This window comes from Micrasema longulum, unplaced genomic scaffold (genome assembly GCF_059751315.1).
Source record: "Micrasema longulum isolate JH-2025_06_02 unplaced genomic scaffold, ASM5975131v1 h1tg001229l, whole genome shotgun sequence".
Lineage (NCBI taxonomy): Eukaryota > Metazoa > Arthropoda > Insecta > Trichoptera > Brachycentridae > Micrasema > Micrasema longulum.
In genome coordinates this window covers 417,770-433,421 of record NW_028278416.1, presented here as the reverse complement: position 1 = coordinate 433,421, position 15,652 = coordinate 417,770, and the positions used below count along the sequence as shown (strand labels likewise).

Here is a 15,652-nt window from a genome sequence, read left to right as displayed (position 1 = left end):
AAGTGCACAAAACTCGGTTTTGACCAGAAATTTTACATCAGTTAGGGATGAAGACAAATTAATCTGTTTACAAATGTGGTTTTATTAAATTCGTTATATTATAAATAATTTGGAGAGTGCTTAGTTAGCATCAATCACGTGTAATTGAGTACGAAAACAGCCTTAGCTTTAATAAATCTAAAATAATTACACATACTTTTTTATCATTTAGTGGCTAAATTTTTGGCAGTTATTTTGAAATCTGACGTTAGCTGGTGTGTCGACCATGAAACTTCTACAAATTCCTACAAGTTGACGTGATTAATTAATGGTTGCAGGCGTTCCATATTTAAACGTGACGTATCACTAACCGTGATTTAAATATCGTATAAAATAATACACTAAGTGCCGAGGACTATTTAATTTTGTGGAAAAATATTTAAGTATTTTCAATTATTTATTAAGTTACTCATTGATATTACTCCAACGTTTTATGTGGATTAGTCGAAAACTTCACTTGATAACGAGATTCAACTGTCAGTTTTGAAAGAAACGGGATTTGTATTAAATTCTCGATTACATCACCGACGACTGTACATCATACAATGACAAGATGTCTACCTAATTTACGAATTTCGCTCATCAAATGAAGGAACTCTATCGTCTGCTATATCGGAATCACCATATTAAATAACATCATTTAATTAAAACACATATTCCAGTACTACATGGGTCACCCCTGCTTACGTAACACACGGGTATATACATTGTACCAATTAGTAATGGATAGTTAGTGTTTACTAAATTTATAATTTATTTATCAACAACAATAGTATATATCGTACAAGACCTATAATTAGTACCACCAAAAGTCGTTTTAGGCGAATATGTGTATAATACACTATCAATACGATATCTATGTATAGTATATTACGATTTAGTTACTGTAAAAATAATACTTTGAACTTAATACGTATTTTAATGTGCCTGTACCGACGTCGTACACTACATTCAAAGTATAATTAACCATTGTCGATTTGTTAAGGTATTAAAACGAGACGCGAACGAGATTCGAGGAAGTCTCCTGATTAAGTCAGAAACTAGAAATATTGAGATGAGCCATCACGCAATACTTCATCAGTATTTGAGGCCTAACTGAGGACTTTCGGGATTCCAGACGCGACTCGAACCACCTCCAAAATATCCTTACGCGATGAATAAGGACAGCTGAATATTTTCAACAGTCAAAGTACTGATCAGAAATCATTCAGCCTAGTTCATAGCTATGGTCTATTTAAAAATGCTTACCTTTGGAATTTATTCTAATTTTGTGATGAACAAATAGATGTGATCATGAACGCTGGAATATTTTGTAACCTACATGTGATACTCGATATTAGGGTTAGTACAAAAACTATGGTGATAAGTGATTACTTTAGTGTATTGTTACGTGTTCGTATATATGATTTTGTGAGAAGATTAATTAAATATTTGAAGTGCAATGATTGTACAGCTTTCATTTTATGATATAAAATATCTTAATGTAATTATTTCCACTGTTATATGTTTACTACCACCAAGAATTACAGATTTCATTGAATACCGCGGCTCATTATTTTATGTTGTTTTATCGTTACCTTAGAGAAATAGTACTTAGTAGAAAAGTTTCACAAACAAACTCATACAGCACTAAAATAGTTTTACACAACTAAAGAAAACTCGGTACAAAATAAGTTTGTGTTCTGTGATTTACTGAGCATCGAATTTCTGTATAAGTAAAAAAATATTAAATTTTATTTGTTGCATCGACGTTTATTGACAATTGACATTTCTGTAGCGCTAAGAAAAGTCAACCGCATAAAACACATTATTTAAAAGTTTTTGTAGTAGAAAATATTACTGAAGTAATGAAAATACTCGATCAAATTTAAAAAGCCGACTAACAAAATTAGACTTGCAAAATATGGAAATCGTATTTAAAAGAAATTTTCAATTCAGGTGACTGAAAATTTAAAAAAGTGTTTTTTTTTTTTTGTAAAAATACTAAATAATTGTCTATGTTTATAAACTATTGCATTTTGTACAATATAAACCTAAAATTGATTGAAAATCCACTATTTGAGCATATTGTTAATATTTCATATAAAAATTTCATAGTCCAGTTGTCATTACTAATTCTAATTGAATGAATCCCATCGAGATTCGACTAACGAAACAGTATGATACAACCGTCACTTATCGATATCCATACGTGGGTTATTGTAAAAAAGGTTCCACCTGAGAACTGGTGATCAATCGTTTTAACCGTTGGCTAAATCACTTCTAAAGAATACTTTTAACAGTCTTACCGAGGAATAAAAAAACCGCCCACTGTATATATTCGCACGCACGTTGAACGCTATTTTTAATGTAAATTTGAACAGATTACATACATTTATTATAAACGAAATTCAATATAATGTCATTCAATAGAGTTCTTACTTTATACGAAAACAAAACATCAATTCAAGTCGCAAAAATTTGTTACATTCATTTTAATATTAAATACAGCACATTTATATAAAACACGAATAACAATTTTATGCACAAATTTCATATACATCCGGAGATTCGCGACGTCGGTGACCTTTTTCAGTCGTGTAGTACAAAATCCACCGCTCGGGCGGGCGCGGGGCGGAGCGCGAGGGGCGGAGTGCGGGGGCTGCCCCAGGCCCCGCCCCGCCCGGCCGCCGCGCCCGGCTACTGTTGCTGACAGGAACACCGGCCCCGCTGCGCTTATCACCCGTCCCACCACATCACAATCAGCTCCCAGAACGTCTTCGGCGGCGAGTTCCCGCCGAAGACGAGAGACGAATTTCAGAGGGCCGGGTCGGGTATCGAACCCATCTTCAGCAGCTCGATCTTCTTCTTGGCGATCTTGGAGTAGAGGATGTCTATGGGTTTGGTGGTATCGTACAGCGAAGGCGCGCGGAAGATGATGAGGGCCGTGCCTAGCAAGCACACGAACGTAAAGATGTACAGGAACATGCGGTCGAGCACCATCGCTACATACTTCCAGTCTTCTTCAACCTGTCAAAGAATACAGCCAAATTACACATCGAAGCGCAAACTGTCGAAATACAAAAAAACGATAAAAAATACTCACACTTTCGAAGGAGTCTTTATTCTTCACGTGTTGCGCGATAAATCGCGACCCCTCGATCGTTTTCTCCATTTCTCGCAGGTAGGGCTTGTCGAAGGCGGGGCTGACGTCCCCGCCGTCGTCGCACGGGCTGACTCCGCCGGCGCTGAACAGATCGTCGTCAGCGCCCGGCAGAGGCAGCGGCGGCTCCCCGAACCTCGGGCCCGTGGGCGAGGATGTCTCGAACCTCGACGCGGGCAAGGCCGGTATGTCGTAATCCCCGCTGAACCGTTTTCCCCCGTAAGCGACAAACTTATCCGCCTCGGGCGGTACACTGAACACTTCCGTGAGTCCTTTATCTTCCTCGTCTTGGTTAGGCTCTTGTTTGGCGGGCCTTCTTATACAGAGAGCGGTAGGTAATAGTTCTAAAAATAGTCTTCGCACCCACGGCGCCATTTTGTGCGTGACCGGCGATCTGAAGTTCACGTTCAGGACGGCGATAGTCACCACGACAGATAACGTAACGAGCATCATGGTGAACAGCAGGTACTTCCCGAGAAGGGGAACAGTCAGAGAAGTCGGCGGAATAATCTCCGCCAGCAACAGGAAGAACACGGTGAGCGACAGGAGAATGGAGATACACAGCGAGATCTTCTCTCCCGAATCGCTCGGAAGGTAGAACACTAGGACAGATAGGAAGGATATTCCGACACAGGGAATAATGAGGTTGACGGTGTAGAAGAGCGTCTTCCTTCTGATGGTGAGGTTGAAAATTATATCGGGATAAGGCTCTTCACAACACGAGTAGAACTTCTCGTTTCTCACAGCCGGCACTCGCATGATATCCCATTCTACGGAGATGTAGTAGTCTTGGAGATCGATTCCTAGCTCTATGATGTCTGAATCTGGCGACTGTTGTATGTGTCTGAGATCCACCTGTTGACCAAACAAAATTATTAGAAAACGAGCAAAATGCATTCGTAGAAATGATCAACGAAATATTATTGTGCCACAAGTTTCAATTCAAACATTTTATAAGATGTGGATCAGTGCTTGATGATAATGATTTTTTTACAAATACCAACAGATGGAAGAATTGAATGAATACAGATGTGAAAACATAAGTAGAATGGCGAATGTTATGCATTGTGTAAAACGGTCAGTTAAACCGGCTGATAACACGTCATGAGCTCTGTTAATGCCTTGACTTCTATATTACCTATTAGATAATATTCTCAATTACTGATGAAACATTTTGATTTTATAAGACGATTGTAATTAGTTTGAGATGTAAAATCATAATTTAAAAATAATTATTTACTTCAAATCCAAAGACAACAGAAATCGAAATGTTTTAACGTAACAAAACGTAAATATGAGACCTAGAACAACTAGCAACATCTTAATTGCAAAATTCAAACAACTGCAGCACATCATTCTGATTACAGAGAAATATTTTTCTTCGATGAAATTAACAAAGGAAATAAAAAGTGCAGTTAGGAATAAAACATATTTAGGACAGAAGTCAAATGTGTTCATCGTTTTTTTTGTGTAGCACTGATGAAAACGCCGAATTTTTTTTTTGTTATTTATATTTTATATTAAAAATACATTAATTTAAAATAAAATATACACATTATTGCCAAACATTTCTTTCCATTTAGTACAAAAAAATCATTGTTTTTTATTTTACGCAATAGGAAACGTAAATGTAAATATAAGTATAAATATTTTTATTTAGTTGTAATATCACAAACTTTTTTTTTCTGAATTAACCAAAAAAATCCTTTTTCATTATTTTTTTAAATGTCAACTCCTTCTGTGGACATCCAGTACAAGTTTAAAAATGATCTACTTGGATACATCTAAAAAAAGAAACTATGGCAACTTTTAAATAAAAATTGCGTCGGTTAAATGACTTATAAAATCATACCCCGATAATATTAAACGGCCTACTGGATATGCGGAAGCCGAACTTCCGCCGAACCGAAGTTTCACCATAAAACGAAAACTTCATTGTTATACTTGGCTGGTGTAATTAAACCCTTAGATTAACTTTTGACTAATCGTAGATTGTTCTTTGGTCTCCTTCATCGTTCTCGCGTATTGCGATTATGCAAATTGCCAGGATGAGAAATGTCCAAGCTTTCTGGGATTGAGAACAAAATTTAATGGGAAGTGTATTACGATTATTCTCTCCCGGCCCTGAAAAAGACGTCGGTATAAGATGGGGTTCAATTTGGTTTGCTTATCTCCCTTAATAAATGTTGTCGCAACCCTTCGGGAAGGTCAGGGTTTCTGTCGCCGCAGAATCAAGACAAATTAATATTTAAGTTACCCTGAGAAATTAAACTGGCACTTTGCAATTTTAATAATAAACATAATATCTATTAGACCGATATAGTCAAATGGCAGAGTAAAACATTATTCAATCAATTTATTATTAATTAATTATTCATTGAATTCACCAATTATTCGTATGCAGCGACTTGCAAATCAATACAGTGATGATTTAGATTTATTTTGTACCAAGCCGCAGATGATCATGTCCTGTGTTTTGAAAAATAATTAACAATTAAAGATTCAAATAATGATTAGTTCTTCACTTTTGTTTTAAATCTTTACTCTTGTACGTACAATTATTTTTGAAATTTATTATGGTGTAGTATTAATATTTATATAAACCATGAAGTAAACTTTTTAACTTTCTTTTTCTTTTTTTTCTTCCTATCTTTCTCTTTTTCAAAACTGCTATTTTCTTTAATTTATCTTTCTTTTATATAAGTAAATATTTATATTAATTAAAGGTGTATTTTTTTTTTATACAAAAACTGTTTTTAATTGTGTGGTTTTCTCGATGTTTTTGTTCTTTTTTAATATTATGCTATTTTATGTTGTATTTTTTTTTAATGGTTTTATTGTAATTTTTGAAAAGGTTCATGGAACCGTAAATAAATAAATTAAAAAAAAATTTTACTCCCATAAGTATTTTACATATTAATAATATAAAACATGGGTACCTACACAAACAACATATGATAGGGAAACATCACTTAAATAAAAAAAATAAAATAAAAAAAAGGTCTATGAAACATTGTGTAAAAAAATAATTAAATACAAAAAAAAATGCTCGCTTTTTTTGCTTTCCGGCTTAGAGCTTTGAAAGAATAAATAAGCGCACGGTAGACTTGTTAATTTAATATATTTAGCGAGTTCTATAAGATTAGCGGTTTCAAAACAATAATGTCATATTTTTTAAACGCGCAAAAGTCCCGATGCGTGCTAGGCTTATCGCGTTTTACCTTCAAAAGAATAAAACAGACCGAAATACACGCGGAGTGAAACAGTGACCCATTGTACACCGAGTACCGAGCCCTTATTAATCTCTGGCGAAATGGTAAAAATATAAAACAATACAACTCATAAAAAGGGTGTGAGTGCTTTTTGTTGTATGTAAACCTCCCCACTTATCACAGCGAGCTTTCATACTCGGGGTTTTTCATTCCTTTTGACAGAATGTTAGCGCTTGAATGTGCTTAAAATACTAATTTGGTCCTTGAATATATGAAAATCATCACCCCTTTTTGCCGTACACGGTAGTAGAGCATAGGACACTGCATTGGTGAACCAAACACAGCGTAATTTGATCATTTGTTGCATGAAACTAATGTGATCAGTCAACGCTTCAAGTGTAGGGCTTCAGTGCGACTCCGAGCGCTCTCTCAGGGGTAGATAACATGTTGCTAGCGCGTAATTTACCCGCTCTACCCCCTTAGGAGCGTTCAGATTCGTATTGCTGGTGTTAAAAGGAAAGTTCATCACATGCAAGGAAATGAGCTCGAAGGAAAATCTCATTTCAATACAGATCGCCCTGTTCAAGTAAATTAGAAATGTTCCGCGGACGCTTATCTTTGCCTATACATTTAACTGTGAATTTAGGTTAATAAAATCTTAAATGTAATCTGTTAAATACGAGTATTTTTATAGCTCACGTCATGTAAGAAACCGTGTATTAATAAAAAAATGACAATCAGTCGCTCCGTCGAGATGTGAAGAAAACACGAATTAACAAACGAAAACACTTTCGCATTTATAATATATTAGTATGGAAGTAAGGATTTATGTATATTGTACTAGAATATAATAAATAGGTGCGAAGGTTTTCACGGTCACTGTTATCAATATTATGTATCTTTTTTGGGTGATACCGTGTATAGGATCAAATCCAACATACACGGTATCACCCAAAAAAGATACATAATATAGAATATAATAGTTTCATGATATTTTATAACTACCAACAAAGAAAGACGTGGCATAATCAGATAAACCTAAATCTTAAGTCTGGTTCTGTCAAAAGCAGACAGAACCGAAGGGCATGTATGACAAGATGTATGTATGTGGAAGAAGCTAGAAATATATGCCAGGATAGACGTGTGTGGTGGTCCATTCTCTCTGCTTACCTTTACGGGGAAATGGCGTGATGGTAGTAGTAGTAGTAGTATAAATTTATAAATGTCGGTCGGCTTATCGATGAAATAAAATAAAATAAATAAATAATCATCCCTTGGTCGTACATTATGCGTATGTTAATTGGTAAGTATTGGTAAATAGTGATTTCCGGTTGTTTTTAAAGTTCATGAATTAAAATTATGTCATTTTTAAAAAAAAATCATAGTTTTTGTTTTATTAAATGGATCATTTAACAATAAAGAAAAAAAAAAAAAAAAGTATTTTCTGCTCAAATTTAGTATTACTTTTTAACATTAGTAGTAATTTTTTTTAACTGCTTTCCAGAATATTTTTATATTTTTTCTTGGAAATTTTTGTATGGGAGCAAAAATGAGTGGTATAACTGTTAACTGTCTTCTGTATGCGGATGATGCCGTGCTTCTTGCTAGCAGCAAAGAAGACCTTCAATTCTTAATAACAAAAGTCTACGATGTATGCAAGAAAAGCGATTTGCTTATGAATGTTGATAAAATGATAAATTGAAAGTGATGGTTTTTGTAAGGGATGAAAATATAAATAAATGTGAGATCAGCGTAAACGGAGATATTCTGAATCAGGTAGAAGAATTTGTGTACCTGAGAAGTATGTTTACTAGGGACGGAAAGGCCGAGAAAGATATTGAAAGGAGGGTGAGTGCCGGGAACAGGGTGAACGGTGCACTAAAATCTACTTTGGCAAACAAATGTTTATCGCAGGAGGCTAAACTAGCAGTTCACAACGGAGTTTTAGTTCCAACTCTAATGTATGGGAGCGAAGCATGGAAAATAATGATGAAAGTAGGTTAAATGCTGTCGAAATGCGATCCCTCAGGCGAATGTGTGGTAAAACGATGTATGATAGGTGCACAAATGTCGAGATCCGTGAAGTGTGTAAGGCTGAGACATGCATTATTGACAGAATCAAGAAAGGGGTGCTGCGTTGGTTTGGACATGTAGAGCGAATGGACAGTGAAAGAACGGGTAAAAGGATCTACGATGCGAATGTTGTAGGATGCAGAAAACGAGGAAGACCGAGAAAGACACGGCGCGATCAAGTCCATCAAATACTTGAAGATGGACATTTCAAAAATAGAAATAATCGGCGTGCGAGTATGAGAAGATGTATAAATGTAGAGGAAGCGAGGTCTGTATGCCAAGATAGAGTGTTATGGCGTTCTATCCTCTCTGCCTACCCCTACGGAGAAACGGCGTGATGGTTTGTTGTTGTTGTTGTTGTTGTAGTAGTAATTACTTTATCGTCAATCTTAAAATTACGATCAAACAAAAAATTTATGTAAACTATTGTGATCTTACTGGAATTCGGAACTCTCCGTATTGCCATTGAAGTTAAGAAAGAAAAATAAAGGAAAAAATTCAAGATTGTTGAGCAGAAATCAACCGTTTGTGGAACAAATAAAGAAAATAAAGACCACGCATAATTCTATTTTATATAACAAACATTCCTTGTATCATTGATTTCTGTATTTTCAGCACTTACAAAGTCAAATAGTTTTTGTGTTCAAATATGACCACAGGTCACCATATTTTTACAGATCATAGAGTCATAAAAAACTAACACAAAATTAACGGGCAATCACAGTAAATCCCAATTGAATTTTAACCGGGCGTATAATTATGACCTGAAATATTTGAAAGTGCGTTCTGTGTGTATACGCGTCGACAGTTGATAAATTACATAAGAAACAAAAAAGACCTCCAATTTTGTAGGACATTGTCTTTGTCGCACCAGTCCGGTGTAAAATAATTAATGAATTACTGAGAGAGACAGCGCATTAGGATGCATGTGTAATCCTTTAGTTTCGGATCAATTCAACCCAAGCGTTAAAGGTCGAATTGTAACAGACGAAAATTTATCCAATTTATTTAAATAATAGAGCTCAAATTTCTATCCGCCAATTTAGTCGAACGTTCAACATAGCACAGCTCAATAAATAACATAAGATACATTTATTCATAATATTTTTTAAATTATTTCATTTATCAATCTGTAGGTAAACACACGAAACAATACACCATGAGACCGACTAATCTCCACTCGATTTTTTTTAGCAAAATTTTCATCCGCGAGTAGAATCTAAATAAATAAAACCAAAATAGAAAATAAAAAAAAAGTATCCAGCCACCTTTGTTTTGCCGGACCGAGAAGATTGGCACAATACGTTTGAAAATGGTTCGTACATGACAGACACAATCAATCATATTAAAATAATAATATGTAGGATTAGTAAATTTGTTTTTCATTTCTTTTGCTTTACATACAATATTAAACTTTTGATTTGATTTTGTGTTTTCCACGCTGCTAGCAAATTAATTCATAGAAACATAATTACACCGGTAAAACAGAACAAAGGTATTTTTTCTTGGATTTATTTTGGTTTGGGCCGGGCGGTGAAAAGTTTTTTCATTTATAAGAACAACAAAACTCAAATGTTCGTTTGGAAAGCAAGTTTGATTGTTTGTATACAATACTGTAAGGCTCTCAATAACTCGACATTATTTAATTTGTATTACGAAGTGAAAAATATTGTCAATAATTGTATTTAAAACTTTATCTAAAAGACCGATACAGGGCAATTCAAACAAACGTGTTCCTCCAATAAGCGTATGAAAGTATTTATTTTTATTGTTAATAAAATAAAATTATTAACGAAAGTTGACGTTTTATTTTTCATTTTTTTATTTGAAAATTTATTTATTATCCCTTACGGATTATTACATTCATTTTACAAAAATTATAAATACATTTTTTGTTCATACTCTGTTGTTCAAAATAATATTTTATACATCTTTTGAAAAGTTTGTCTTAGTCTTTTGTTTAGTTTTGTCTGGTTGTTTATTGTATAATTTCAGTCCCTGGTTTATTAGTCTCGACTGTCCTTGTCTTGTTTTATAAAGTTATTTATGATATTTTTCTGATATTCTCGTATTAGGTCCATGTTTACAATAATTTTTCACAAGTTTTAGTTCTTCGTCTAGAATTACATTAGTGGCTAATTTATGGATGAATTTTAATTATTCTAGTTGAAAGAGTTCAGTAATATTTAATTCCCTAGTTTGTTCAAAAAGTTCTCAAGTTGCTGTTAAATAGGGAAGGTCATATACTAACTTTAATATTTTATTTTAATGTCTTTGTAGTCTGTTTGTGTCATTTTGATATCCTGTTCCTCATAGGAGTTGCATATGAAATATTTTAGTTTTTACATTGGCTTCATACTTTAGAATTTTTTTCCGTTTTTGGAGCAAAATTTTTGATTTTTAAAAAAAGACTCGAGAATGTCACCACATTATTAATTGCTCATATGAATTTTCCATGTATATTGTCTATCTATTGTTAGTTTTAAATGATTAACATGTTAAATTTCAGTTAGTTGTTCATCATTTATGTGAGCATATAATATAATCACTAGATCCTCAACACAAAGACAACTTAAACAAATACAAACTAATACCACTTTCGGACAAAGGGATTTTGAGTATTATTCAATTAAAATCTGTAACCTACTTTCACTGTCTATTAAAACAATTAGTAACGAGAGAATGTTTAAAAAGGCTAAAAAAATGGATTGTGGAGCTAGGTAGACGTAAAATGGATTGTCTCATTCGCCCAAACCAATATTGAATCAACCGCTCCACAAGTGTATAGCTTAGGTTAGGTTTTTGTTATTTTCATTGTGCATTTTGCAATATAAATAATACAGATGTACATATATACCTAGTTTTTAAAACTGTGAATATTTTGTTATTATCACTGTTTATTAAGTAAGTCTTCTTTGTTTATTCTCTAATGTAAAAACATTTCAAAAAAGTATATTGTTAAGTGTACTCGGCACGGGTAACCCCAATGTGGACACATTATTTTTATTAATAATTATAATTTGTAGGAGAAAAATATAAACAAATAAATGAAATAAAAATACGTTTTACGTCATTTTTTTCTAGATTTAAAATGGATAATATTGCATTTTTTTTCATTAAGTGTAATTGAAGTTGTGTTTGTCCATTTAGTTTTTAGTAAGGTTTTCATTTATGTCATTGTTTGTTAACACGTCTGTTTGATTTTTATAGAATTGTCCAATGTCGTCAATATACATTATAATTTTTCCTTTAAAATTGTACGGTGATAAATCAATAATATATAAAATATATAATATTGGACTCAAAAAGATCTTGTTGTACTCCAAAATTTACTGTTTGTATAAGGATTTTTTTTTTCATTTACATATGTATACTGCTTCCGATTTGCTAAGTATGATTTTATTAGTTAACATTCTTGAAATTTTACTCCTATATTATTTTATTTTTCAATATTTAATGATTTAGTAATTAAAATTTTTAATTAAACTATTGATACTCGTATTCATATCAGATAAAGTTGAAAATATTCAATTCAATCAATTAAAATTATTAGTTAAAGTTCTTTGTAATTTGTGATTGACATAAAAGAAGAGTAATAATACTTATGAGTAAACACTTTCTGACTTTTCTTCATAGAAACGTATTTTAGTATTTTCTCCCAGGATTAAAGCATCTGAGCAGTGTATTTTTTTACACAATATATATATTTACCATTGGCGTGTCTATATTGTTTAGTTTTTTCTATAAATGATTTTTTGTAGGAGCTAGGACCACCCAAAAACGCGTAAAAGCGCTTACTTTTATCTGCCGTCTTCGGATGTACAGTATACAAATATGAGACTTCTGTGAGATATTGCACAGATTGATATACTTCTAAGCGTGTTGTACAGATGTTTATTGAAATATGATTAGTTTTAAGCTTCAGGTACCAGTCCAGGGACTGTGAAATATTCTGGTATGGAAACACAATTTCAATTAAATATTTCATATCAACAATGACGTGAATTGGACCCGAGACCCTTTGCATTGTAGGCAAATGCGCTGTTCGTTACATCAAGAGGCAGACAAAATGTTGTTTAACACAGTTATGTGAAAATTAAATTATTATTTGGAATTTAGGGTCTAGCATTTTCTTCATAGTTTAGAGAGAATTTGTATCGATTTCAGAAAAAAAAATCCGGGAAACAAGGCATAATCAGTCCGTCCAATAGTATTTGAATCGGAGTACAATGTAGTCCAGTACACTCGTACACCAGAACAATAACAGTCAGTCTTAAACAGAACTACCAGACTATAAAGGCAGGAGGTAATCCTATTCGGTACAGTCACCCGCCATTGCTGGCCGCCATTTTGTCCTAGAAAATTATTCTCAAGGAGGACTTTGTTTTGTTTTGCATTTCATTAAAACCTCATCTCCCGGTCGTTAGAACCCGACGCCATATTTTTAACACGTTCGTAAAGGAAATAATAAAAAACAACGCATAAGGTAGTTTTATAGAAATATTCCGCTGTAGAAGAAAGAAATATTACAGAAAATTAACATTGGAAATTCGATTAAAAAATAAAGTAATTTGTAATTTAAACTCAATTTAGAATTAATTTTTGTTCGACTAAAATAAAAACACGTTTAAAGCTTTAAAACGGGACAACATATCAGGCTAAGAAGCTTTAAGCATAATACTCTTCAGTAGCAAGATTTTTGCCCCGCAGTGCCAAACAATTTTGATGAATTTTATTTTTATTTTATTAGGGAAATCAACAGTTCTACATACATATTTTTAGTAAACAAACAGATAAAGTGTATAAAATCAGAACTAATAACAGATTTCCACATAGTATACAAAATAAGTAAACAAAATATATTACATATTAAATAAATACATACAATTTATACATATAAAAATGTTATTTTCATATATTTCAATAAACAAAGATTTTTTAAGTATTTATTATAAGAACATTAAGTTACTGTAAATTGGGCGGGATAAGGACAAGAATGCTTGAAGAGAGGATAAGGGGGGGAGGGGAGATGTACATATTTATTATTATAATGTCTACTAAGTTACATGAATAGGTATATAAATGTTTTTCGGGTGATCTCCTGCAAGTTGGATTTGTTCCGGTGTTTCCGCTACCATTGCAGGAGTCGTAAGAGAAACTGTGTAGAAAAAACATTTGATTACGTACAAGTAATTTGCACCATGTTGCAGTCAGCACATTCCGGTTATTTTTGTAGTGTGTAGTGCCGGGAAGCGTGTTGAGTTTAATTTCAGCCCGTCGTCCTTGTTTATATTATTAGGGTATTTGTGTATTTCAATTGCCTCTTGTTATTCGTACTGTGATTTCTATGTTTAAAAAGATACGTTTTGATGACTGTAACTGTGAAAATTTACGCACCTATTTAGGTATTCAAACATTGTTTTTCTGTCACACTCTTTCAAATGCCACCCCAATACTATGCGAAAGAAATAACTGCACGTTGGACTAACCATGCTTAAATAAAATCAACAAAATCGACGTTTCGCTGTTTTATTTTCCGCACTCTAAAACTGAACCCATTAGGTTGTTTTTTTTAGAAATAGCATCAAAATAAAATTTTCTGTGTCAAAACGTAAGTCCAAAGATGGTAGAAAATGCTGGGCTCCTTAATGGGTTTTTGGATGGTCCTAGCTTCCATAAGAAACAATTTGTTAAATAAGCAAAACTATCGTAACACGCCAATAATAAATATTCAGTGTGTAAAAAAATCATTCCCTTAGTGCCATAATCCAGGGAGAAAATAATAAAATACGGTTGTCTGAAGAAAAGTCAGACTGCGATTTTTCTTAAAAATAAGATGTCGATGTAAACCTTCAGTTTACTCCGAATATGGCTCCTGCAATGGTAGCCGAAATGTCGGAACAAATCCAACACACACGGTATCACCCAAAAAAGAAACTCTGACCGTAAAAACTTTCGCAACTATTTATTTTTGAAACTTTACAAACAACATTCGCTTTCACGGATCTCAATCAGATTATTTCCCTTTATAACTGCTCATTTATTTTATTTTACGGGATTTTCGGTAACACTAAAATAATATAAAATGACATTCGATACATTTTTGAAAATCGCATTCCTAAATAAAGTGCACCCATAAGTGAAAAGAGAAGAGCTTGATATTTGTAAAAACAATTTAATATTTGAAAATGAATAATTTCATGTTTTGCAATTCAAACATTTACAGATACTTAAATACCTACTTATTTTCATTATTTGAATATACTACATTATTTTTAGATTGAGAATTTAATCATAAAAAAGCATCTAGGTTCTTATTTATCAACATAAAGTTTTTTCACCATCTTTTTTCATTTTATTCGAACCGTTTTTACACGGTTTCACAAACAATCAGGCATTTGGGTTTCAAATGAAATATCAATCTCACATCAAAACTAGCTGACGGTTAAAAAACGACTAAATACGCGTTGGCCATGACTGAGCGTTTGGGCATGAGTGAAGTGTCATAATCTCAGTTTAATTTTTCTATGGCCGGCCGCTTTCTGCATAACTACGTTCTATTGATATCAAACTTTCGATTGAGTTAATTTAACATATGTTTTTACGAATATGAACTCAAATCTAGCAATGGCAAAACATCCGTATTTATCTTGTTTTTTATAAAAATACTGATTGCAACCTGAAACTGGCGTCGTGGGTTCGATTTCCGCCAGTTGCAAGGAAAAAATCCCAGAAAGATTTTTTTCTCAATTGGTCTGGGTGTTGTAGTGTATTTTTCATTACCTCCTTCTATATCCCCTCTATCCCACCTGCTGACAAGCCTCAAAATAGAAGCTTAGCGGGTTATTCTTTTTTTTAAAAAAGCTGCTGTAACGGCCTATACATCAATATATATTTTATTTTATTTTTTAATATGATAAACATTTTCGGTTGTTTGAACGTAGGGCGTTTTATTATTTATCATTACCTCCCTAAAAACTTAAACCATATTCTGCTGCGTCTTTTCATTATTTTGCGGCAGAGTTGATGTTATTAATAAATAAAAAGTGCATGAAGAGTCGAGACATACTCGTATATCCAAGCCAGCCGACATTTTGTTTTACCGGGAACGCCGCAATACGCAAAACAGAATATTCATTCCTACAGGAGTTGTGGGTTCCCGTTTTACCACGAATTTCATATAAAA

The 15,652-nt window shown here is 33.2% G+C and overlaps 1 protein-coding gene across 1 annotated transcript in view; it reads right to left on the bottom strand.

The window, feature by feature from the left end:
* Positions 1-2,784: 2,784 nt before the first annotated feature.
* The window catches only part of nAChRalpha1 (nicotinic acetylcholine receptor alpha1), a 104,114-nt gene continuing 91,246 nt past the window's right edge, over positions 2,785-15,652 (bottom strand). Inside the window, exons 5-6 of the mRNA XM_088234338.1 lie at positions 3,125-4,036; positions 2,785-3,048 (exon numbers count right to left, since the gene is read on the bottom strand). Of these exons, the coding sequence (XP_088090464.1) occupies positions 2,836-3,048; positions 3,125-4,036 (1,125 nt within the window). The 3' untranslated portion in view covers positions 2,785-2,835. The remainder of the gene's footprint in view (positions 3,049-3,124; positions 4,037-15,652) is intronic.